This window comes from Musca autumnalis, unplaced genomic scaffold (genome assembly GCF_047663935.1).
Source record: "Musca autumnalis isolate F117 unplaced genomic scaffold, ASM4766393v1 scaffold_5, whole genome shotgun sequence".
NCBI classification, from domain to species: domain Eukaryota; kingdom Metazoa; phylum Arthropoda; class Insecta; order Diptera; family Muscidae; genus Musca; species Musca autumnalis.
This window is the reverse complement of record NW_027412088.1, coordinates 145,062,191-145,089,413: the sequence shown is the minus strand read 5'-3', so window position 1 is coordinate 145,089,413 and position 27,223 is coordinate 145,062,191. Positions and strand designations below refer to the sequence as shown.

Sequence of the window (27,223 nt, the reverse complement as noted above, 5' to 3'; positions counted from 1 at the left end):
TTGTAAGAAATAACTTTGTGGAGTCTGCCACCTTATCACATAGATTTTAAATAACAATATAATAATTGTTCCACAAACATCCCAAAAGGGACAGGTAGTGCACCACGATTCATATTACATCAATCATATGGGGGCCAACAGTTTATCGCCGAGTCCGAAAGACGTGTCTTAAGACATCATCTGTAGAGAAGTTTTACATGCATGAAATACTCAAAAAATGTCGCCAACTTTACTGAGGGATATTTTGTCATCGTTGCAAATTTGATGTTGGCTGGCCGGGAATCGAACCCCCGACCTTCAGCGTGCAAGGCAAATGCATATATGGTTAGGAATGTCGTAGAGGTAATGTGATTAGACAAAAACTCGTTTTATAATAAAATAAAACGAATTAGTCTGGACCTATTTTTTGCATATTTTGTCATATTTGCATAAAAATGAACATATGCAAAAACATATGCAAGGATTTGTGGCCCAAATATCCCACAAATTGGCTGAAATTTTGTATTAAATCTCCGTTGGGAGTATAAAACGTTCGACCTGAAATTTATCGGTATAGGTCCACGCCTTCATATAGTTCCCATAGAACAATATCTCCCGATATGTCGTATTTTGAAGGCTGTGGCCTCAATATCCCACTGAAATGTCTGACATTTTGTATTAAGCCTTCAAATGGCTGACATGTTCTATTAATTGTTCATTGCGGGTATACAACTTTTAACCTGAAATTGGCAGGTTTTCTGTATTTTGTAGGTTATGGTCTCAATATCCCTCCGAAATGGCTGGAATTTGGTATTAAGTCTTCGTTGGGGGTATAAGATTTTCCACTTGAAATTTGTCGGTATAGATCTAAGTCTTAATATACCTCCCATAGAACGATATCTCCCCATTTTCGATATTTTGAAGGTTGTGGCTGTGGTTACAGATTTCCCTATTTTATTGACTTGTCTGAGGAGAATTTTAACAGAAAAAATGTACACACAAACATTTTAGAAGATATTATTGAAATATTTATTGCATACGAAAATTTGTAAAATACACGAATTTTTCTGTGATATATTTCGATTGCAATTTAATTAGAAGCCAAAAATATGCCCAGTCCCAAAATTTGACAAAAGTAGAGGTTTTATAAAATTCCGCTGTCTACATATCACTGAGCTAATATTAATTGGGGTACACTCACTGATATCAGTGGAGCAGTTATATATTATAAATTTCTAATAAATGATCTTAAATTTGAAAATTGGCGTTCTTTAGTCCCTGCTACATTTTTTACTTTTGGACAATTGGACAAGTAATAACCTAGGGCTCCACGCAATAAAAAAACTGGGAATTTCTCTGTCATGATAGAGACAATTTGTAGCATGGGAGAAAGATGTGGCCTTCTTCAGAAAACTCATTATATATTTGGCAGTAGGCCCGTTATCAAACACACATATTATTGCAGTTTTCATCAGAGGAAAGATTAGTTATTTTTCCATATATAGGCGACTTTGCCGGTGTATGCCCTCCAGGAATTCAAATATCGACCAAAAATATTTTTTTTTATTTTTCGTACAAAAGTAATGGTCCATTTCACCAGCTAAACAATATCAGATCTTCATCCAAAATTTTAGACATCTTCTTCGACCTAAACCCTTACCTCGTGCAAAATTTCGTGACTATTGAGCTATAATTACGACCTCTAGCGTGCTTATGATTACACTACAAGCAAAAAACTGGGTATATTAGGCTGTAACTCTGTTATCTGACCACGTAAATCTACATAATTGGTAGCAATGGAAAGAGCAAGAGTTGGCCTTCCAAATATTATTTACGTGGCCGGAATGTGTCTTCCAGGAATAAAGATATAACCGGTATATAAAAAATTTTCACAGTTTTCACACAAAAGTTGTGGTCCATTTAACCCTCTAAACATCATCCGATCACCATCTCAAATTGCAAGCATTTTCTTTGTCATATACTGTTATCTCGTTCGAATTTTCGACGCGAGTGGGCTATTATTGCGACCTACAGAGCACCTACAAAATCCAATAAAAATTATGTTTTTGGTCCATTTCACCCGCTAAATATTTCACGATCATCACCTATTAAAATAGCGACCTATTCTGATGTGAAACCGACCTCCATACCAAATTTCGTGACGATCGGTCCATAATTGCGGCCTGTAGTTTGATTACAATTTATAATGGACAGACGGACACACGGACGGACGGACGGACGGACACACATCTCAAAATCGCTTTATCTCGCTGAGATATGAAGATTGGTATACCACATTGGGGGTCTCCGACGAATATTTCGCGGTGTTACATGAATTTTTGCCAAAACAAACTTATAATACCCTTTCCACATAGTGGTGTAGGGTATAATCAGACTTTTAATTCTCGATTTGGAAGTTTTAAATTTATTGAGACAAAAATGCGATTTTTTTGACAAAAATTCTAGTTTTAAAAAATCGTCTATAACTTTTTATCCCAACAGATATGCCTCTAAATTTTTGCAAAGATATTCTGGATAATATTATTAATAATTCAAGTCAAAAATTTAAATATTTTCTTATGTCGTCTCCACGCAGTTGTGAAGCAAATATTAAAATGCGATTATCTCAAAACGGTAAACTGGCATATGGAACACTTAAGCATGATAACGACGATATTACAATTATTCAAATGAAACTGTATGCAGCATCTGTAGCTATAAGTCGGAGGGTATATAAAAACACAATTCCACTTTTGCAAAATTTGGCGGGAATTCAAAAATTAAGTACACAATTTTCGAATCAATATTTACATAAAGATGTTTTAATGTAAATACAAATACGTATCCCTCATCCGTATTTGGGGATGGTTGTTATGAATTTTCAGACAAATTCCCCTCATCAGCAGCCATGCTATCGTTTCTTGCCCAAAGCTTGGCAAAACAAGCAGCAATGTTGCATGACGACAACATTGAAAGCAAATCAAAGGATTTTTAATTACAGCCACTTGCAATGGGCAACAAAACACCGAAGAACGAACATCTGAAGAAAATGCTTCAATGAATTTACATCATTTTTTCTGCGGGGTAATAAAGCAGCTGACATGTAAAGAAGTTTTATGGGTGAATTGTGAATAAGTTGGCTGTATTTGGAAACTAAATTAAAAGGGAATTGTATTTTAAGGAGCTGCAGGAAAAAATCGAAAATTATCAATAGCGAATTCACAAAAAAAATACGTTAGTAACTCCACCTACTATGTTCGACACGCCTTTCGGGCTCGGCTATAAAAGGAGGTTCAATATATCACTGGGCTGAAATAGAAATTGCGCCACTCATTGATGTGAAAGGAATGTTTCCTGGTCCGATATCGGCCATGATCTGTCCACAGATCTACCAGATTTGTCATCAAAATACTCAAACTGTCACATAATTTGCCTAAGTGAATAATAGGTACTAAGAGAAGTGGTTTCTTTGGTAATTATGATTTGGGAAAACTTAAATAAATCCTTGCTCTAGAATTTTATAAAAAATAGTGAATTATAACCTGTCAGTCTGGCCTCCTTTTAGTGCTACGGCTGAATGTTTCATATTTTTGCGACACATTTTGATGTTCCTTAACATTGCCTACGCTCCAGATAGCGAACAAACTCTTCGTCACTATCGAGTGGGTACATTGTTGTGGAGTTGATGACTGGCTGGATAAATGGCTGGCATGTAAAAATTTATGACACAACTGATTCGTAAGATGGTGGTTTCCTACTGCAGGCGGCAATAAAGATGAAGGAAATGTAAACGAAAAAAAAGTAGAACACAAAGAAGAAAAGTGAATGATTTGCTTGACTAGTCACTAGCCATAAACATTTGCAATAACAATTACAATCGGAATAAAAAACAACTTAATGTGCCATTTAACGCATACATGGGCGAAATGACACATATAAACATAATGGGACATATGGACTTGATCTAACCCAATACCTTCCCAGATGATTGGAACAATTGTTGTCAATATAGTATTATAACATCGCGATATGTATATTCGCGTATTCTCGTAGACCCATTCCAATGGACAAAATCTGAATAAAAGAATTCTCTCTCTGGCTACGTCAGTGTGTCTGTCCATTATATTTTATAATAAAACTCAAAGCCGAGTCTTTGAGTAAATCAGCTATATAGTCTTAATAATACTACTGGAGGAATATTTTCCTTTTGAATCTGTAATTTGGTTTCGAAACAGAATTTAAAATTAAAATCTATTTAAAGACATAATGTAAATGGCGCTCAACCACATCATGGCATTACAACCATAACACATTTGTACTGTTTTCAAAATGTCTTCAGTCACCGCCTTTCCTTTCAACCTTTTGCTAATTAACCTTGCCACAGTATCGTACATCATGGGTCAACAAAATGCGTTCACCCTTTCAACAAACAAACGCACACACGCACATGTGCAACCCTATGAAAATGTTAAACCAATAACAACAATCAATTCATTTATATTTTCTCGCAACAACAACAAAACCCTACACTATTCTTCATCACAATCACCTTCGTTAGAAGAAAAAAATGAAAAATTTTCTTTGTTTATTTATTCTAGTTGTAGAAAGAAAAGTCTTGAAAAACGCATTAAAACGAAGTTGTAATTGTCCAGAGAACACCATTTCTTTAATTTCTATTTTCTCAGTTCAATGTCTGTCTGTCGTTTTTATTTTTATGAGAATGTGTTTTCACCCACATCATCAGTTCGCATACATCTAAAAAATGCACTGGGGCGCATAGATCAATCAACAATCAAAGTTCATAACCATCAACATCAGCTGCCAACAACTGACACTTAGTTTTTTTGTTGGTGGGGTTTCAGCACTTTAAAATTCAAGCAGTGAATTGATTTGAGTAAAATACTAAAATTTTGTGGGATGGCAATTTAAAGAACAAGCTTTTTTGCTGCGGATAGCACAAGTTTCTATTAACAAACAGATCTCCAAGAGCGGGAAGGTAGTTAGTTATATTAGTTCCGATTTCTATAACGGGGGTTTTGTCTAAAGCTGAGGTGAGTTCAGTCGCAGCCAGTGTCAACTCAAGGACCCACGAAACCTTAAGTGAAAACACGAGTGATGACAATTCAATTCATTATTATCACCTCTTGGTGCTTAATTTATGATTAACATGTGGATATTTATGTGATATATGAAATTATATGTGTTGGTTATTCGTCTTAGCTGGATGGAATCTTACTGTGTGCTCGCAGTCAACCGTCTTCGGCGACGAGAGGAAGAGTGATGTTAGTAAAGTTGTGGTAGTTGTCTCGGCGGTGCGCTGGTAGCAGGTGTCGGTTCGATCGTACAGTGGTTGTTGCGTTGATGTTCGGCTGCAGTACTCGCACCAAACGACTCGGCTGGTTGTACTCTGGTTTTTGTAGTCGTGTTGAATCGACTCGGCTTGGTGTAGTCGTGTTTAAGCGACTCTGGTTGATGTCTTCGGGTTGATGACACTCGGCTTGTGAATCGCGGAAGCGAACGAGTCGCGGAAGCGAACGAATCGCGAAAGCGAACGAGTCGCGGAAGCGAACGAATCGCAGAAGCGAACGAGTCGCGGAAGCTAACGAGGAAGCGAACGAATCGCAGTGTATACACAAGAAGCAAACGAGTCGCCGAAGCGAACGAATAACAGGAAGCTTCGGTTATGTTGGGTACCAGGCGACTGCGGACACTGCCACACGTCAACTTCGTGTATCCTCGGTTAACTCCAGCAGTTCACGACTTCTGGTGTCAAAACCTGGAGTACTTATTCGTGGGGCGATGCGAAGTGAATGAGAATTACTTTCCCACACTTTAGAAATAATCATAATTTATATGCAATGAAGAAAAATAATTCTATTACAAGGAGTGTTATGAACTGATGGTATTTTAATAAGATGGCAGGACCAAAGGTAATTTCATAAGTAGCGGTACTCATGGAAAGATGAACCTTAAGGTGGGGCATATATTGAGGTGGGTAACCACAAAGTAATATATTATTAAGGGAAATAAATAAATGTAATGGACACGTTACATACTCCCCTTACGTCGGAAAAAGAAGAAGAAAAAAAGACGCTTGTCCACATTCCTCTCTTATAAATTTCCTGTTGTCGTTGCGCTGACTGATTGCACGACGGCGGAGGTATTGGGCGCTGTTGCCGGAGGTCCAGGAACGTTGGCAATTGCGAAACTTCGTACAGGTCCGTTCTTGACGTAGACAAGCTTGCTGGTAGGTTTTTGTCTGAACAAGCCGCAGTAGGCCGATGTTGGCGAATATTGTTCCTGTGCTGACGGAGCCGTCGTAGCCACTACCCGTCGACTTTTGCGGATCGATGTGAATGTTGTCGCTGATGCCTCCGGTTGACTATGGCTTATACGGGTTCGGCTGGGGTGATGGAATCTGAATCTTTTGTCTAGTGGCGAAAGAGGCGGTTGCAGTCGCTGACATTCCCGGTTGGCCATGACCTGGCCGATCTGGAACTGGTTCGTTTATAATCGACATGTTTCTTGGCTTGACTGTCTGTGGTCCAAAAGGTATGACAGATGACGAGTTTCGCGCTGATTGGAAGTCCATACCTAAGATAAGTGGTTCGTCTAACGTTGGGACTACCGTCACTGGGATATGAGTCATTTTACCCCGATACTCTACCCCTAGGATACTTTTGTTCGTAGTGCCGGACTGTATACCTCTTCGAACCTAACCTGCCAAAAAGTCGCTCGGGTGCAAAATTTAAGCGATCTATCTCAATTATTGCGGACACTAGAGTGATTACAACAGACGGACAGACAGACGGACTTGCCGAGATCGTCTTAGAATTTTATCCCGATCAAGAATATATATACTTTATAGCAGGTCGCAAATGATTGGGTTAGGTTAGGTTGAAAAGAGGGGCGAATATAAAAATCGCCACATGCCCGTATGGGGCATAAACTTAAGCCAGTATAGCTTTAAACCAGTTCAGACACTCTGTGATCGCTCGGATTTCGGCCTGTAGGATCGTATTATGATCAGGCAGTCGAAGGGAGATTCTAGTTTCCTGGTCTTCGATATATAGACCCAGACCCGTTCTCCCCCCTAGAACGGCCCCATCTGTGAAACCACAGCTTCCAGTTGGCATCCGTTCCAGGGTTCCATCGATCCACATGTCCCTGTCAGGTATTAAAATTTCACACAAGGCGAATTCAATTGTTTCAGGTATACGGTCTGATACAATATGATCTATTGACTCACCCGTTGTAACCTGTAATATGCTTTGGTGGTTTCTTACGATCCACTCGCTCATCGACTTAAGTCTTATAGCTGCGATGGCTGCCTCATACCTTACCTGAATTTCTATTGGGTGGACAAATAAAATTGTCTCTAAAGCCCTAGTTGGTGTAGTCCTCACTGCTCCGCTAATACTAAAGCAGCACGTTCTTTGGACTTTTTGCAGTACTTTTACGTTGCATTTCTTGTCCGTAGCTGTCCACCATACCACAGAAGCGTAAGTTAGAATCGGTCTAATTACGCTTCTGTATAACCAGTGTGTGTGGGATTGAAACCCCATTTTGAGCCTATAGCTCTTCTGCAGGTTGACCAACATCTGTGGGCTTTATTAGCCCTTTCCTGAATATGGTCTCTCCATTTAAGTTTCCTGTCTAGAATTACTCCCAGGTACTTAATTGTTGGAGAAATGTTTATCATCTTATCTAGGAAAACGGGTTCTTCGTAAGCTCCTATTTTCGTTTTTCTAGTGAATAGACATAATTCTGTTTTTTCCGGGTTGACATTTAGACCTCTCGGTCTAGCCCAGTTGTATGCTATTCTTAGAGCCTTTTCGGCCCTTCTACAGAGTATATTTGGATCCTTTCCCCTAAGAAGTATTATAACGTCGCCTGCATAGCAGATGGGTTCAAATCCTTCGTCGGTTAAGATCCTTAGTAGACTATTTATGGTGGTAACCCATAGGAGAGGTGATAGTATTCCTCCCTGTGGCGTCCCCTGACCAACTTTGTCTCTTTTTGTTACGTCTTGTAGCGCGCAGCTTATCCATCTATTCCTTAGCATGTGGTCTATCCAGTGCCTCAAGGCCCGGTTTACCTGAAACTCGTCTAAGGAGTGGATTAGCGTTTCGGTGCTGACGTTGTTGAACGCTCCTTCGATGTCGATGCAAACTGCGAGAGTATACAACTTCATCTCGAAGGTTCTCTCTATGTGGTGTACTACCTCATGTAATGCTGTTTCCACTGATCTACCTTTTACGTATGCATGTTGTTTGTACTTGAGCATATCATTAGTACTTCGTTACCTGTTTGCTTGATTTTCCTCACCAGTTGCTGTAGCTCCGACGAAGGTGGTAATGTCGGCGAGTCGAACGGCAGGTAAATTGATGCTAGGTATATATTACCATTCCCTTGCTTCAACACTGTGGCGTCCGAGGTTGACAACTCTGGGGAGAAAAAAAGCATAAGTTTTTATGACATATAATACAGGTCCTCGTCGGTTTCCTGTATTAGCGTAAAAGAGTTGGTAATTAATGTGGTTTAGTCCGGAAACCTTGTTCTTTACGGTCCAAGGTACCTGGATTAAACCGATGTGTATATTACCTTTGTTTATTTTATCCATCAGGGCTTGAGTTGCCGTTTCGCTCCGATGGAGGTTTATCTGGATGACCTCAATCATGAGTCATCCAGTATGCTCGCAAATGATTAGTTCGATGTGTTACAAACAGAAAAACAAACTTAATATACCCTCCACACTATGGTGGGGGGTATAAAAAAAACAAATATTTGCACGACCAGTACCATTTTGCCCTAATAATAAAAACGCGTTTCTAAGGTCGATTCGGTGAAAAAAGTTTTTTTCTTTATTTTTTGATTTGAAATTGTTGACTAAACACATAAAAGTATGCTATTATATATTGTAACATATAAAAGCGAACAAATTAAGAATTGTATGATATAAATTTTACGTTTAGCGTTCGAACCGTTTTACATAGTGGGTATATATTCTGCACGACTTTAATCGCTCGCTCGGCACATATGTTACTGCGTTGTATGTCTTTAATTTGGGATGGTTCTTGTACCCAATGTCTTCGAAGACATGCATAAGCTTTAGTGAAGTTGATTAAAGATTTACTCAATGCATCAAAATCATTCTCATTGAAACAATGTCCACCAAACCAAATTTTATACCAGGGACCACAAATAAAATCACAAATGGGTTTCAACTCCTCTCGATAGTTTGGAAGCAAGATAAAAGTCAAAATTCCAAATATGGCTCTGGAATTCCATCTGGCATTGATAATTGAAGGCAGAGATTTAAATTTTATAGTCGAAAATATTGCTTTCTCTTGCAAATATTTATAAGATTGGCAAAGGGAGTATAAGAATTCCATATCATCCCTCCATCCCTCTTATATTTTTTTAGCTTTGTTACGGCACAAAATCTTCCAATAACACGTAACTCATTTAGAATATTCTTTAATTCGTTTAAAGGCGTTCCCACTTCTCGTATAGCTTTAATTTTTTCGTACCATTTTTATTTTTTGTAAGCTCTTATACCAGGTTTTTGAGTTGTTATTACCCGATTTACCGCTTTTGTTGAACTTCATTTTTATAATAAATAAAAATAGAATTATGTTGGCCAATAGACTTATGAATTATTTCAACAAAAAATGCATAGTCTTCTGAGATATAAGCAAATACTAAAAGCAGTTTAAGGTGTATTTTTCACTCAAAATTTCGCGACTTTGCGAAATCCATGTACGAGACTTGACCGATGTTGAAAATTATTTTCAATTTCACCAAAAAATTGCTGAATTAATAACGATTTTCTGTAAAAATTTACAATTTAAAAAAATAAATGCTAGGGAAAACTTGCATGCAATCGGTGCGGAAAAATTTTTAACCGTAGTGAAAAATTGACAACGCATTTATTAATATTATTCCATGCTCTACACGGCTATGTGGTGGTATTTTTGATATTTGCAAAAAAGTGAAAAAAGATATAACCCTAGTGAACAGTGTTTGAAATAAATGTTGTAAAAGATATGAAACTGAAATAAGCATTTTAGAGTTTCAGAATGTTCTGAAGAATTGCTGAGAACATTATTTGGAAGGTTTTTGCAAAAAGGTTTCCTGGTTCAACTCCCAATAGTTTAGCTGATACTGACGAGAATTCCCATTCGGAGTGGTCGGTACAGGTCTGCGGTTTTAGCCTCATTATTTACACTCCGTTAGAGTCATAATATATTTCTGCTCAGAATTGTCGGTATAGGTCCACGTTCTATAACAGCCCCTGCAGAAGGATACGGTGCCAAATTCCGTATCTTTAATATTTTAGCCGTCTGTATATTTTCACATCTTTGGACTTCTATCATGCTGTGGTGTCAGAATGGTATAAAAAAATTAAAATTTTATTTTAAAAGTTGTTTTTTTTGTTGTTTATAAGCGTCCAAGGCAATGAATAAATACAAGGATAAGAAGCGAATTTCGTTGCAGCCCTGCACTGGTTTGGGCTACGAGTATAGTAACGAAAAATTATATTGCTTTTTTGCAAATATAATTTAAAACGGTTATAACGGGCGATAGCATCGATGGTTATCAATAGTTTGAAAGGAAATATCTAATATCAATAGAGGGGGGAGGTTTTGAAGCATTACCAGAATGACACCATCAGTTCCAGGAGATTTGTAAGGATGGAATATATAAACAGAGTCCCTATTATTTCTACGTTAAGCAAAGTTCTTCCACATATCATTTCTTAGCTTAATGTTCCCAATAGGTTTGGGATCCTTTGAGATTACCTTGCAAAATCTAGCTGCTACTCCCTCTTGTAGTTACTGACACTAACTCTAAACAAGTTTCAATATGTATTAAGTGTTGTCCTACTGGCCTTGTTATGTGACCTCCTACTAACCATCATGGGGTTAACCATTTCTTGATTCCACCAAACAGGCTGAACTAGCCTACCACTACCAGGATAAGTTAATGGGCAAGGCTTCTCATAGATACCCCGAAAAACACTAGTGAGGTCATTCACGTGCTTATCGACGACCCTCGTTGTGTAAAGATCTTGAATTTCAGAAAGCCGTTATATCTCCCAGTTGGATATTCTAGGGTTTCTCTGAGTCGGTTCCGGTCAATAAGCAACTTGATAGTAAATCGCCTTGTGGTCCGAGAAGTTATACTCCTGTGGGTATCGAAGGAGTATTTGTTATAGATGTATCCTCAATATTCTATTCCAAAAAGTTGATTTATTCCATGCATATACTGGCGAATTATCTTATTATATAAAAGAGCTTAGTGATAGTGCGAGAGTGACTGACAGATCATCTCCCAGACGTAACGGCTGAAACTAGAAGCTTGAAATTGTGAGTGTAGATTGCTGTTGGTGTGTGGGTGAGATAAGGCTGGGTTTTTGGAAATTCGAACTGGAAGGGTACGAAAAATACTAAAAGGTACTAAATATGGTACGCTTTGTATTAGGCAAACGGGAAGAGCTAGAATTCTGAAATTTGGAATGAGGTCCACAAATGGAGAGTTAGAAAAATGTACCAAAGGGTTTTTGGAAATTCGAACTACAAGTGTACGAAATGTTCTAAAAGTTACTAAATTTTGTATCAATTGTGTATTTTTAACGGATATAGCTAAATTCTTGATACTGATATAAGGAAATGGTTTTGGAAATTCGTACTTATGTGTACGAAAAGTACTAAATGGTACTAAATGTAGTACAAGTTGGATTTGGGTGAACGGATAGAGCCGGAAACCAGAAATTTGGATTGTAGGATTGATGTAGGTTTGGAAATTCGTGTTTGTAGCTACGAAAACTACTAAATGGTACTAAACATGGTACAATTGGTAATGGGTTAATTAATTAAGATTATTGTAGAAGTGTAGGATTCAGATATGGTGTTAGTTTGGGAAAGTCGTACCTATGTGTATGTAAAGTACAAAATGGTACTAAATTTAGTACACCTTGAATTTGGGTGAACTGATAGAACTAGAATCCTGAAATATGAAACTAAAATTAAAGTTGGAGTATAGGTTTGAGGTAGTTTTGGAAATTCGTACTTACGTGTACTTTTCGTACTAATTTTTATACAATTTAGATTTGGGTGAATGGATAGAGCTCAAATCGTGAAATTTGGAATTAAGATTACTGTGGGAGTGCAGGATTGAGGATATTTTGGAAATTCGTACTTATGGATACGAAGGTACTAAATGATACTAAATTTGGTACAATTTGGATTTGGGTGAACGGATTGAGCTAGAATCCTGAAATTTGAAATTAAGATTGCTATTGGACTGAAGGATGGAGGAAGTTTTGAAAATTCGTACTTATGGGTACGGAAAGTACTAAATGCTACTAAATTGGGACAATTTGGATTTGGGTGAACGGATAGAGGTGGACCCCTGAAACTTGGAATAATGAGTAATGTTGGAGTGTAAGATTGAGGTAGTTTTGGAAATTCGTATTTATGTGTACGAAAAGTACTAAACGGTACTTTTGGTACAATTTGTTACTAAATTTGGCACAATTTGGATTTGGGTGAACGGATAGAGCTGTAATCTTGAAATTGGAATTAAGATTGCTGTTAACACAAGGATTGAGGTAGTTTTGGAAAATCGTACTTATGGGTACAAAGAGTACTAAATGGTTCTAAGTTTGGTACACTTTGATATTGGATGAAGGCATGCAGCTGAAATACTGAGATTTGGAATTAAGATTACTGTTATTATTTTGTATTAATGTCAGTGTATGGTTGAGATGTGTGTGTGATGTGTGATAAGTATACGAAAATTAGTAAATGGTACGCAATTCGCTGTTAGATGTAGGGACAGAGCTGGAACCCTTGTGTTTTGGAGTTAGGGTGAGTATTAGTGTGTAACGTTGCTATATGGACGTGTTTTAAGAAATATGTACCATAAATTAACTAAAATTACCTAAGCGGTCTAAATGTTGTATCGGGTGGAGGAACATAGGCGGAATTCTAAATTTTTTTCTTACAGTCCCTCTTGGTATGTGGGGTGAAGATATGGAGATGGTTCTAGAAAGTACAGAATTTGATATAATTTGTTATTGTGTAATGGAGTGAGCAGGAATTGTTGAAATCGTAGGAGGAGGTTTCGGAACTGATAGAGCTGGAAATGAGATTCGCGGTTGGTATAAATGGTTGATATAAGAAGGTAATTTTTTAAAGGTTATACCCAGTTTTACGAAAAGTACAACATTTGGTATCATTTTGTTACTGCATGAACGATAATATAAGGAGTTTTTTTTAAATTCTTACAAATTCTGAAATGATGGCTGAAAATGGTATTGGAAATACCTACTATTAGGCCACAAAAAGTACTAAATGGTACTAAAATTGGTCTTGGGTTTATTTGTTTACAAGTATGTTTTACCTTCTAAGAACAGAACGCCGTTAATTAAAATGTCTCAAAAATGTGGCTCGCTGTTGATGTTTAAGGGTGAGATACGTCTTTTTTTGTTTTTTGAAAATCTAACTAAAGTGGTACGAATAGTACTTAAATAAATTTTAATATTGATTAAAATTGGTATTAGTGCAACATATTTTCAGTGTTCGCCATTTCCGTATTAAATATTGTTTATTTGTTTTTTTTTTTTTATATCCATTCCACATACGAAGTAGCGGGTACTTTGCTGGTTAGTTTAAATAAAATTAAACATGAGCGCACCTCTGACATTAGTGTTGCATTTCCCCAGTGCAAATAGTGAGCATTTGCATTAGAGCCCAAGTTCGACGTCTCTTTCAACAATTAGCGCACCAAATGTTTTTGGGTCAGGTATTCTAATATACCGACCTTACTACTGTGATAACTAAGTAAATCCTTTACTAAACCTTTGGGGTAACTCACCAAATGTGATTCACAAATTATGGTTTAAAATACAAGACTCCAATTATTATCGGATTAAAGTTTCAATTATAATTCCTTTCCTCTACTTACTTTGTTATCTACTTGTTATTTCTTTATTATTTACTACTATATAGCACAAATATATGATTACTCATACATATACTTGATAACATAAACCTATATAACCATCCGCAAAGAACATAAACAATTATATATATGCATTTTATTGTTAATGGGCTGATGATCCTGCGTCACTTGGTCTTCTGTTGCCTCGTCTTATACAAATACACAACGCTATTTCGTTTTTGGAGAAATAAAAACAAAAGACCCATAAAACGGACTAAGAAAATGTTTTTTAAAACAAAAAATAACAACAACTCTTTGGTAACAGAGTATTTGAGTTAAGATAAACAAAAAAAATGTCTTCCAACATCAAATCGTAGCAAAGATAATAAAAAATAAAACTAAGGCAAAAGAAAAACAAGTGAGCAAAGGCTATAGTCGGGACGGGGCCGACCATGTGATACCCTACACCACTACCCCTGTGCATAAACTTTTCACTGGTAAACATTTCTTTAAGGGAATATAATCCGACTACCACCAAAAATAATATGCCTCTTTCTCTCTGGGACCCCCATAAGCAACCAAAATTTCGTGACCATCCGATCAAAATTACGACCTGTAGCTTGATTGCAAAAAATGGAAGAATTGGATGCATTACCGACTATTGTGGTAACGCCCTTGTTTGGCCACCTTCGCTAACCTGCTTTACACCACTGTAAAGGTAATATTTTCTTCTTCCATTTACAGGCTTTGCCGTTGGAATACCCCTACTAGAAGCCGATATATTCACAAAGAAGAAAACTTTGAATTTGTCTCCAAATGAATTTTTCTCCATTCCGACCCCTATATATTATCCGACTATCGCCAAAATCAATAGTCTTTTTCCTCTGTGGGGCCCCCATCTACCCCCAAAAATTTCGTCACTATCCGATCAAAATTCCAACTTGTAGCGTGATTACAAAAAATGGAAATATTGGGTATATTACTGAATCGTGCAATATCTCGGTTTGCTCACTTACGCCAACATACTTTGCATCAATATAAACGAGATATTTTCTTCTTCCATTGACGGGTATTCCTTTTGGAATCCTCCAACCAGAAGCGGAGATATTCGCATAAAAAACGTTGACTTTTCTCCACATAAGCTTTTCGCTTAATCCGACTCCTGAATATTATCCGACCATCACCAAACTAAATAGGCTTCTTCCTCTGTGGGACCCGCATCAACTCCCAAAAAATGCGTGACGATCCGATCAAAATTGCGACCTGTAGCGTGATTACAAAAAAATTGGAAAATGGGTTGCATTATCTACTATTTCCATATCTCTGCTATTTGACCACCTACGACAACCTGCTTTACATCCTTGTAAAGGTGATATTTTCTACTTTCTTTCCCAGGTTTTGCTTTAGATATACCTCTTAAAGAAACAGAGATATTGGCTTTGAAATAAAACGTTGACCTTTCCCCAAATAAGTGTTTGCCCATTCCGACCCCTGAATATTATCCGACCATCATCAAAATCAATAGGCTTCTTTCTCTTTGGGACCCCCATTAACCTCCAAAATTTCGTGACGATCCGATCAAAATTGCGACCTGTAGCGTGATTACAAAAAAATCGGAAAATGGGATGCATTATCGACTATTGCCATATCTCTGCTGTTTGACCACCTACGACAACCTACTTTACATCGTTGTAAAGGCGATATTTTCTACTTTCCTTGCCAGGTTTTGCTTTTGATATACCTCTTAAAGAAACAGAGATATTGGCTGTAAAATAAAATGTTGACTTTTCTCCAAATAAGTGTTTGCCCATTCCGACCCCTAATTATTATCCGACCATCACCAAAATCAATAGGCCTCTTCATCTATGAGACCTCCATTAACCCTCAAATGTTCGTGACGATCCCATCAAAATTGCGACCTGTAGCGTGATTTCCAAAAAATAGAAAAATGGGATGTATTACGGACTATTGCGATATCTCCGTTATTTGGTTACCTACGCCGACCTAGTTTGCATCATTGTAAAGACGGGATCTTCTACTTTCAGAGTTAGACTTTGCTTTTGGAAAGTTTCCAACCAAAGCTGTGATATTCGTCATTATAATTAAAATCGCAAAAATGGAAATTGGGGTTTTATTTGCTACTATTGTGATATCTTCGTTGTTTGATCACCTACGAGCACCTGCTTTACATCATTAGAAAGGTGATATTTTCTACTTTCATTGCCAGGTATACCCCATGCTTTTGGTATACCCCATATAGAAGCTGAGATATTCGCTTTGGAAAAAAACGTTGTCATTTTATCCACCTAAGTTTTTTGCCCTTTCCTACCCCTAAATATTATCCGACCATCACTAATATCAATAGGCTTCTTCCCCTCCGTGACCCCTATCAACATGCAAAATTTCGTTACGATCCGATCAAAATTGCGACCTGTAGCGTGATTACAAGGTTTAGATGGACAGACGGACAGACGGACAGACGGACGGACGGACGGACTGACGGACGGACACACATAGCCAGATCGACTCAGCTCGTCGAGACATTCATTTTGGTATATATAAGTATGGGTCTGCGACCATTATTTCGATGCGTTACAAACTTTTTGGCCAAAACCAACTTATAATACCCTCCCCACATAGTGGTGTAGGGTATAATAAAAAATGCCGACCAAAAACCATTTAGTTTTGTAATTTAAAGAAAAAGAAGATCACACAAAAATACAATAAGAAGCTACAACGACAACGATTTTTTCAATGTTTGTTTATTTATTTTAGAAACAAGAAAACACCACCATTCAACTACACAAAAGGAGAGGAGGAGGTCGAGAAATACAAAGGAAGATCCCTCCATCATTATATACAAAGACACTGCGTGTGGAGAAGCGTGTGGCCAACCAAACAACTACAATTGAACTCAATCCCAAGAATCGCCAATAAAACTGCACATCACCAAACAAGTTACGTAGGCGAGGTGATTGACTAAATTTATTGGTGACGGAACTGTTTGCTGATCTCCCAAATATGACTTTTCTTCAGCGTATTTGGCAGATATTGGTCAATATATCAAACATGTAGGTATATTCAGAAGTGATCCTATTTTTGCAGTATTTATTTGATAGGGTCAAAGAATTTATTCCGGCAGTAGTTTATAGTGAGGAGACAACAGGCAGTTATTACTCTTATTCGAAATGTTACACTGTTCTTGACCTTTCCATTGAAGATTTAGTCTTCCCCAGAAGAAACGTGGAGGAGAGTGGATAGAACAGACGAGAATGGATAGTAAGAAGGGATTAGCTAAACATAATAAAGTTTAGGAAGACCCACTTCATAGACATTAAAGACTCCCGCAGTATCTTATCACGGACACGGGTTTTACGGAAGTACATAAGAGACAATGACAGGCAGAATGTGCAGTAATCAGTGCTGTTGTCTTAATACGACATTCGCTAATAATGACCCCTACATCAATCCTCATTTCTGACTTGCTAAGTGAGAGTAGGAAAGCTGTTCTACGTCCAGAGATAACCGGCCAGACTGACTTCCATAACTATCATTCAGGTCCATTCTGGCAGGTTATTACGGGTTTCTGAAAATAGAACCTGTTGAGTCTATCTAGAAAGCAGAAGAGCGATGGTTTCATACTCTTCTCAACTTGTTGTTGTATCAACATTGGTTCTGATTCCTCTGTGTCCAGATTCAAAAATTCTTCATGAATTGGCTGCGTCAATAAAAAATCAGTGGTTAGCTGGGCAATTAAACAAGTCCAGAGTATCGAGCGGTCCTAATCCCTTTGCAGTACATGTGTTGGTTATAGTGGTATCAATTCGAGGGCCCAATACGAATTGAAGCGGCGGCATCGTCCAGATCTTAATTGGGCTCGTGTTTGCCTTAGTAGCTGGCGTTCTTCTGCTCCGATCAATGTTGGTGGTTTTCGAGTACGGCATTCACACTGTATCTTTGTACTGCATGCGAAACGCATCAATCTGAATGGAAATTACGGGTTAAAAAAGTCATACGGAGCTATCAATTTGCTTGACCAGCGCTGCACCCCTCTTATCATTGCTTAAGGCGGAATGTCAAAGCTCATCATTAGAGACAGTTATTGTTAAATTGGGAACGATCGTGACAAGCATGTTTCGTGCTTATTTTAATTTTACAAAACACCACTCGTGGTTCTAATTCCTATGAGTCCAGATTCCAAAATTCAACATCCTGAGGTATGTAGCTGCATCCATTAAAAAAGATTCAGGAGAGAGTGCCCAGCTGGGCAGTTAAACAAAGGCTGCGTGTCGTCCGGTCCCAATCCTCATGCAGGGCATGTGGTGTGTACCGTGCCATCAAATCGGGTCCAATACGAATTGAGGCGGCTGCATTATCCGGATATTATATAATTGTTCCACAAACATCCCAGACGGGCCAGGGGAGACTTCTCTCATATCAATGAGTGCACCCCGATTCATATTAGCTCAATGATATGGGACCTACTGTTTATCGCCGAGTCCGAACGGCCTGCCTTACGACACCACTTTATAGAGAAGTTTTACATGGCTGAAATACTCAGGAAATGTCGCCAACATTACTGAGGGGTATTTTGCCACCGTTGAAAATTTTGATGTTGCCTGGCCGGGGAATCGAACCCACGACCTTCTGCGTGCAAGGCGGGTATGCATACCATTGCACCACGGTGGCACCCATTATCCGGATATTAACTAGGCTAAAACCACACGTGTATGCCTGGGCAGCTGGAGTTATTTTGCTGCGATAGATGAATGTGGTCTCCGTATAAGACATCTTTGTATCCTTGTACTAATTCAGCAACCTGAGGTATGTAGCTGCATCTATAAAAAAGAGTCAGGAGAGAGGGCTCAGCTGGGAATGTGGTGTGTATCGTGCCATCAGTTCGAGCCCAATACGAATTGAGGCGGCTGCATTATCCGGATATTAACTAGGCTTAAACCACACGTGTATGCCTTGACAGCTGGTCTGTGAGTACGACATCTTTGTATCCTTGTACGGCCTACACAATTGCATATGTGTGAATGCTATACAAGCCTGTCCGATAGGGTGGAGGAAGCCTGTCCACAATGCTGTGACAGGGATGCTAATGGCGATAACACCCAAGCATCTAATGAATCGACAACGTTTTGTTATGCTGATGTACCGGTAAAATCTTCTTTTCCTCATGAAGGTTGTCCACTGGTGTCATGAGAAGGCGGCCGGTTGTAGGCATTCTGGCAGGTTTGAATACCCTTCTACATCGTAAAACTGAAATTTGCATAATACACTGGCGTCGCATAGCCTAACATAGACCGGTCTATTGTTGGCCAGCAACTTTGTTCCCACTTCTGATCTATTCGCAAATATCTGTAGGTTGTGGGATCGGAATCAGGACGCCATCGATCAAAATGTTCCGGGCAATCGCATTTCAGCCGTCCAAGTGGGGAACAGTGTTATCGGCGGATATTTTTATATTCCTCTGATGGAAGAACTGCACTAGGTCAGCTATGTTGGTAGACATTTAACCTATATCATCGATGGTAGGACCCGACGCCAAGATCGTACAATCATCGTCATACATTCCTATCTCTTTGTCGCCTGGAGGGTATGGGATTTTATTCCGGACATATCACCCCGCCTTGGAGATCTCCCTATATCACTCTGTGAGTCTTGGACTTCTTATTACTGAATTCCACAAACAACTGGCGTCCACACATATAGTAGATTAGCTTGGCATGGTTGGCTATAGCGAAGGCCTTCGATATTCAGTTCTCGACTGATATGTGTGGGTATGGAGTGTAACGCTGTTATGGTACTGTGCCATTTTCCAGAATCCATCAGCATGATGTTCGGCAATTCGGAAACTGCTCATCATCATGGAGAGGTGTAGTGCCTCTAGGATCTTCGCTGCTGGCGATCGGAGGGAAATCAATTCGCCTCTGCTGACATATGTGCCTGGCTTCGGTAACGGGACAACCTTACCAATTTCCAGGCTTTCGGTAAAATACGGGTGGATAAGGACAAATTGAGGACACTTGTCAAATACTCAACTACTGGTTCATACAGTTGCTTAAGCATAATTTTTGATATTCCGTGTGGAACCCAACGATTCGGATAACATCTGCAACATCGCTCATTGTAAATTATACGACGTAGCACATTCCTCTTCTTCCTATAAATCTAGGGAAGCTATAATGACTGCCAGTTAAAATAAAATGAGCTCTTCTTTGTATACTGTCAGTCGTTCTATTAACCTCCTTTCCCGGATTCGATGCCTACAATTTAAAGTTCTCCAACTTTTGCATCTGTGATGTTTCTCAGCTACGCGAGGATCTGAGGAACTGAGCAGATCCCTGAAGCGGCGATTGGTAAATTCTCTGAACACTTTCAGTTTTTCCAATGACCCGAAAAGAACGGCATTCGGAGATAATGCAGTCGGGTTATTTGTTAATGGAGATGATAGGAAGGTAGTCTGAGCCGATGGAAATGACGAGTTGCCAAGGCACGTCATTTATCAGACCGGGTGCCACAATGGTGACGTCTGGGACGCTGTCGAAATCTCCTCTTATAGTCGCAGAAGCGCCACCGTACAAAATGTGAAGCTATTAATTTACTCGGCTTGCGCTGCACCCCCCCTGGTCATTGCTTAAGACGAAATGCTTAAGCTCATAATGAGCATTGAAGTCAAATAGCATCAGACGGTCATTGTTAGGCACAATCGTGACACGCATGTTTCGTGTGTGTTTTAATTTTACAAAAAAGAACGAGTTCATTTTCGGCACGCGTGATCCGAAACACTGCTTTTTCTAAGAATGCACGACACGTGCCATCTTTAGTTATTGTCTTCAAAAAGCGAACTAATATTAGGCAATTAACGCAGGGCACAACTATTCATCGGCGGCAGTCACACACTTTACTGCTACCCCCATGCATTTCATGTGTGGGTCACTTGGGTCAAGCTCAAATAATATGGGTCTGTACTGGACAGACTGGTGTATAAGAAAGGCAAGTACGATGCTTCCGCAAAACTTTGTAACCAAATTATACCAATGTTGAAGAATTTAAGCTTTATTCGTATTGCTTCTAGTCTTTCAGCCATGCAGGTGAATGTAAGGACGAAATGTTTAGGACCACTCATGGTGTTGTAAAGTCTTTCCTGCATCATAACACTTTAATTTAGGCATGCTTCTGATGATGGTCCTTAATTTTTGTCTACATAATAGACTGTGTTTTCACCGTAGGTTATTTTTCTATGAGTGTGTTACACATCGGTAATGATGATAATTTTTAAAATTACTTTTTTCATTATTTCAGACGTCTCTTTGATTTGGCCAACCTGCAATTGGATGGACCGCAACCGAAGACCAGAGATGCCACCGTTTACATATTTCGCGGCATTACCATTATTGGTTTTCTACGACCGGAGAAGAATAAAGTTGCCTTCTATTTTTGGTCGTTTTTTGTAAATTTCTTTGTTGCCATCTACATGCCAATTGGATTTCTGATGAGTTTTCTTCTACGCCTGAGCACCTTTAGTCCCAGCGATTTCTTTACTTCACTGCAAATTTGGGTCAATTGTATTGGTTGCAGCCTCAAAATGTTAGTCTTTTTATTCCTCTATCGACGTCTTATTAAATCTACAAAATATATGGATCGCTTAGATGTACGTCTGGATAATGATGAGGATCGTTTGGAAATTCGTAAAATTGTTGCATTCTCAAATCGTTCGCTAACATTATATGCCACGCTGTATTTAACCTATGCCAGTAGCACATTTGTGGTTGCGGTTATGCATGGCAAGCCACCGTATCAGGTGTTTAATCCATTTTTCCATTGGAAAGATAATTTGTTGAAATTCTCAGGACAAGCTGCCATTGAATATATGATGATAGCTTTTCATTGTTTCCAGCAAGCATTGCTGGATTCATATCCGGTAATATTCATCACCATCATACGAACACATTTCCACATTTTGACACGACGCATTACACGACTGGGAGATGCCAAAGAATTAAATAGCGATCAACGTTATGAAGCACTGGTGCAGTGTGTAATAGATCATAAGAATATTATGGGGTAAGTAAGCGAATATTCAAAAGGAAATGACAACGTTGCTGAATATCAATTTCTATGGGCAATTTTTAATTCAATTTCTGTAGGAAATTTTCAATTCAGCTTGGCTGAATAGAAATTTCTATAGGAAATTTTCAATTCAGCTTGGCTGAATAGCAATTTCTATAGGACATTTTCAATACAGCCTGGCTGAATAGCAATTTCTATAGGAAATTTTCAATTCCGCCTGGCTGAATAGCAATTTCTATAGGAAATTTTCAATTCAGCCTGTCTGAATACCAATTTCTATAGGAAATTTTCATTTCAGCCTGGCTGAATAGCAATTTCTATAGGAAATTTTCAATTCAGCTTGGCTGAATAGCAATTTCTATAGGAAATTTTCAATTCAGCTTGGCTGAATAGCAATTTCTATAGGAATTTTTCAATTCAGCATGGCTGAATAGCAATTTCTGTAGGAAATTTTAAATTCAGCCTGTCTGAATAGCAATTTCTATAAGAAATTTTCAATTCAGCCTGGCTGAATAGCAATTTCTATAGGAAATTTTCAATTAAGTGTGGCTTAATAGCAAAAGTCCGCAAGAAATAATTTGACTGGAATTATTTCTCTTTTTCTAGATTGTACAACATTTTTTGCCCCGTCATATCCGGCACAATGTTTGTCCAATTCCTCATCATTGGCTTGATTTTGGGTATTACCACACTCCACATTTTTCTCTTTGCTGATCGTTTGGCTGTTATTGCATCCCTCTTCTATGTGGCATCCATCTTAGCTGAGACATTCCCCTGCAGCTTCCTGGCCAATTGTCTAATGGACGATAGTGATAGCATTTCATTGGCCATATTTCATTCGGCATGGTATAATGAGGAACCGCGTTACAAGCAAATGATTTGTTTTTTCCTACAACACACCCAGAAGACACTAATTTTGACAGCTATGAAAATCTTTCCAATTACGCTGAATTCCAACATAAATGTTAGTCGGTCGCCGAAACTTGAAACCCAAAACAATTTCGTTGAGAAAAATAAAACAAACTAATTTTCGTTTAATTTACAGGTTGTAAAATTTGCTTTTTCCGTCTACACCATGATGAAGCAAATGGGATTTGGCCAAAATCTCAAAAATGTTGTCGGTGGTGATTTGTAGATTGGTGATGGACGCAGACGAGCAGACGGTACATGACAAGTTGCCATAAAAACATTTATGATTATGGATGGATTATAAAATATTTAAATTTAAATTTTAAATTTTGTGATTTGTAGTTCACTTGTTTGCACCAAGCACACAGACAGACACACTCACACAGATGCACATGTTGTGTTGATTCTCCACATAATGGGAATTTTTTTCTAAATTCCCCTTCACACATAGACTCATAAAAGTCTCAGAAGCACATAATAAATTAATTAAAGCATTTTCCATTTCTCATTGCCACCATTCCTTCTCCCCGTTCTTCCTCCACCCATCCTACTCACAAAAAAACGACTTTGGTAATAAAAACTAAAAAGGAAAACTTGTTGATTTTAGAAAATATTTCATATATTAACTCTTGCCTCTCCGTCATCCAACAACTACTAGGAAATAATAATGATTCTCATCATTTTCACACCACAACCACTCGTCTATGAAGGTTAATCTATCGTCTCTATTCCTTCTTGCCAAAGCAAATGGATGAAGATCACATAATTATGAATATTCGTTGAGAGCACATCTGTTGCTGCTGCTGCAACAGGCTCCCACAAATCCATCGGGATTATTACTTGACAGTGACGACAAACATCAGCTACTTTAATATCAACACCAACCAGCACCACCACCGCTAGTGAACACTTGCATGCACAGCCCAAAAAATATTTTGTGGCCTTAAAGAAAATCTGATGCACAGTGATTTTAGAAAGTAAAAGTAATAAAGAAATCAAAGAATTGAAACGGATTTTGTTTTATTCTGAACAACATAGTCATATAAAGACAACCAGGTTGACCTCAGTCCCTCAGGACTTGTGTGCTCCTCAGCCGGATCAAAGAGAAAGTCGCTCAAAGATTTGGGGAAAATAGAATCCCGGACGACATTTGGCATAATTTATCATTGATGGAAATGGATGAAGCTATGGACAAAACAGTTATCAATGTCTCCACTTCCTGTCATGATACTGCACCCCAATTTTTTTGGAAAGGATGCTGAACCGATCCTTATAACATCAGTGAAAAGTAATTTCAGCTGAAAACAAACGAAACTCAAATTTTGTAAGGAACTTCGAAGTTCGCCTAGCTAGGAGAAAACTCCAGTGAAATTCCAACTTAAAGAAAGGGATGAGCAGCTGTCATTGTATCAGTGCGTACAATACAGACCTATCTCACTTGAGGCTGGCTCTAATGACCCGAACATAGAATGTATGGGGGTAGCAGTCAGGGGTGGAACTGCCGAGGTAGAGTTGCTTTGCCCAATATTAGCCCGCTTTTGGAACAGCCTGGTTTTGGGGGACTTTAATGCTTATAATGAGTTCTGGCATTAGGTCCTCGGAAATAGCAACAGAGTGAGTGTTGGCTAAATCGTTTTATAGATACACGTTTCACACGGCCAATGAGGTTGCCCCTCAGCGGAGTGTCATAGTTTGCCAGATACAAACATCGCTTCGCCTGGTCTGACAAATAACGTCACCTGGCAACCCGTCGCTTCTCTTGGATCAGACCATCACAGTCTGATTTCGCTTTGGTCGCGGACAGCAAAAGCTCTTGATGTTTTACTCCTCCCCACAGAAATAGCTATGCAGTTGTCGATCATCAGCATGGGTTTTGTAAGCAGCACTGCCCGCCATCTGCACACATATTAGTCGAGGAGTCAACCAGAGCAAACCGTTCGATAGAACAGTGATGGTTGCACTCGACTTATCAAAAGCCTTCGATACAAATTTACGCCAATAAATCTGTGGTCGCTTTGTTTACCACATTTACTGCAGATGTGCGCACAGAGTTGAATACCATGGTCGATGGTAGCAGAAATCCGAGATTAAAGACAGCATGTTTACGTCGTCCACGGATGCCACATTTATCTGCGTACTCTGGGTTCTCTCTTGTAACAAACTGCCTGGAAAGTGGAGTCCTATCCATCATGTGGTGATTGGGATGACTCTAACGGTAACACCCTAGCTAGTACTGCAACAAAAGCATGCCATTATGTTGCCGTACTGGAAAAATCTTTGTCTCTCCATGAAGAGATAAGCAGGCAACCTGTTGTAGTTCTCATAGCGACATTCTGACAGGTTTAAATATCGCGTTATATGTTGTCAACAAGATGTATTTATCTGTACCTCGAATGTTACGGGCTAGGGACGATGATCTTCATCTCAGTTTGCCTTAGATATCTGTGACATGTGCTGACGACGTGAACAGACGTCGAATGTGACCGCTAGAATCTTGTGTTAGTTGGTGGTCAGAGTTCTGTTACCATCGACCATGACATTCAACTCAGTGCTCACCTCTGCAGTCCACGTGGTGAACAGATTTAGTGGCGAATATTTCCATATTCCTCACGTTAAAATCTCAACTTCGTCTGGAGGGAGTGCAGTACCGGAGATACCAGCCCACCTTTGGAACTCCCTGTTTCATTCTAAGGGGCTTACACTTCCTGTTCCAGAATTGTACGTGCGACATTTACTGCAGATGGGCGCACAGAGTTGAATACCATGGTCGACGATAGCAGAATTCCGATATTCACGACAGTATGTTTATGTCGTCCTCAAGTCCACGGTGCTCTTGAAACAATTTTAAATGGAAGGTGCTTACACCTCGGAAATTTTTGCGGATTCTGAAACTACAATGTTTATAGATGAGAACAATCAAAAAACAAAAAAAAATCGCCGGAGCGCTTTTTAAATAAATCGCGATTTAAGTTGACATTTTTAGGGGTTGTTTAGGTTTTCGCGATTTTGCTTAGAAACTGCATATCGTATCAAAATGGGACTAAAACAAATATTGTAGCTATGAAAATTCTTTACAAGATCGGTATTTTCGTAGTTTTTACCATTTTTGAGATATAGAAGTTCAACTTGGGACAATGCACTGACTGTATCGCCCCCTTATAAAACAATGTCATGTAGTGTTCACGTTCGTGAAACGCCGTTAATTTCGGAGAAGCGGGCGGCGGGACCGATCTGGTAACCCTGTGTCGAAGGATCTATTTTTATATATGGCAACACCGTTTGAAGATGTCACTGGTAGCAGTTTTTTGTTGTAATAATTGAAGTTACAAGTATAGTTGTTTTCGGTCTTTTAGCGCAAAGACGCTTTTTGATTAAAACTATTGAATAATTGTTGAATTCGTTGTTCGTGCCGCAATTGTGTCTGGCGCTATTTCTTAAAAAGATTAATTAAAATATTTGGACACTTTTATAAATTATAAATAATTTGAATTTGTTGACACTTTAATATTTAATAAAAGGAAAGTGTTTTATTATTACACCCGATATTGCCCGGAAATAAAAAAAGTGTTTTTCTTTCGTTTATTTCTTTGCAAGTGTTGTGCCTTTTTGCCTCTCTTCGTTGGCTCCAGTTTGCTCCCCAGCTGCCGTTTTATTTTGTTGTTGGGATTTTGCCCAGATTAGTTAGAATCTAAGCATAGTCCTTCGAGCCGGATCCGGAGCAAGAGGAGTAAATTTGCCTTATTTTGGAAAAAGGTATTTATTTGCATTAATTTTAATATAAATTTCATTTGTTTTATTGAAATTTTATTAAAATTAATATTTAATACATTTGCAATCATATTGTATTGTTGGCCGACCACCTAATACTTCCGATACGTGGTTGGCAACGCGGCTCAACTGATCGTCGTTGTGAGAGAAAAGCACTAACAACTATCACTGGTGTGTTTCTTCTTTCCCTATTCGCTCTTTGTTTAGTTTGTTGTGATTGCTCATTCCATTGGGATTAAAGTGGCAAAAATAATATTTTTAATTTCAATTAATAATAAAGACAATTAAACAAGTGGGAAAAATACAAAAACTTAATAAATATTTTTAAAATATTGTTGTGATCCCTTTTGTGGTAAAGAGGATTAGTGATGTGTAAAATTTGATGGTTAGTGCTCCTCATAGTGTTGATGTATTGGACAGACGGACATGTTTATACAAACCAATTTTGCGTTGAGAAGATTTTAATTGTTCTTGAACATTGAAGTAAGCGATAATACATCTAAAGTGATATATAATTTTCAACGTTTTTACAATTGTT

The 27,223-nt window shown here is 38.5% G+C and overlaps 1 protein-coding gene across 4 annotated transcripts in view; it reads left to right on the top strand.

Moving 5' to 3' along the window:
• LOC141404743 (odorant receptor 42a-like) overlaps window positions 1–23,926 on the top strand; it is a 52,479-nt gene extending 28,553 nt beyond the window's left edge. For 2 of the 4 annotated variants that reach the window (XM_073988443.1, XM_073988444.1), the window contains exons 2-5: window positions 16,705–17,000; window positions 21,241–22,002; window positions 22,615–22,972; window positions 23,054–23,926. In XM_073988443.1, coding sequence (XP_073844544.1) covers window positions 16,951–17,000; window positions 21,241–22,002; window positions 22,615–22,972; window positions 23,054–23,143 — 1,260 coding nt within the window. In that variant the 5' untranslated portion in view covers window positions 16,705–16,950 and the 3' untranslated portion in view covers window positions 23,144–23,926. The remainder of the gene's footprint in view (window positions 1–16,704; window positions 17,001–21,240; window positions 22,003–22,614; window positions 22,973–23,053) is intronic. The other 2 variants (XM_073988447.1, XM_073988446.1) reach the window with 1 other exon arrangement.
• The last annotated feature ends 3,297 nt before the right edge of the window (window positions 23,927–27,223 follow it).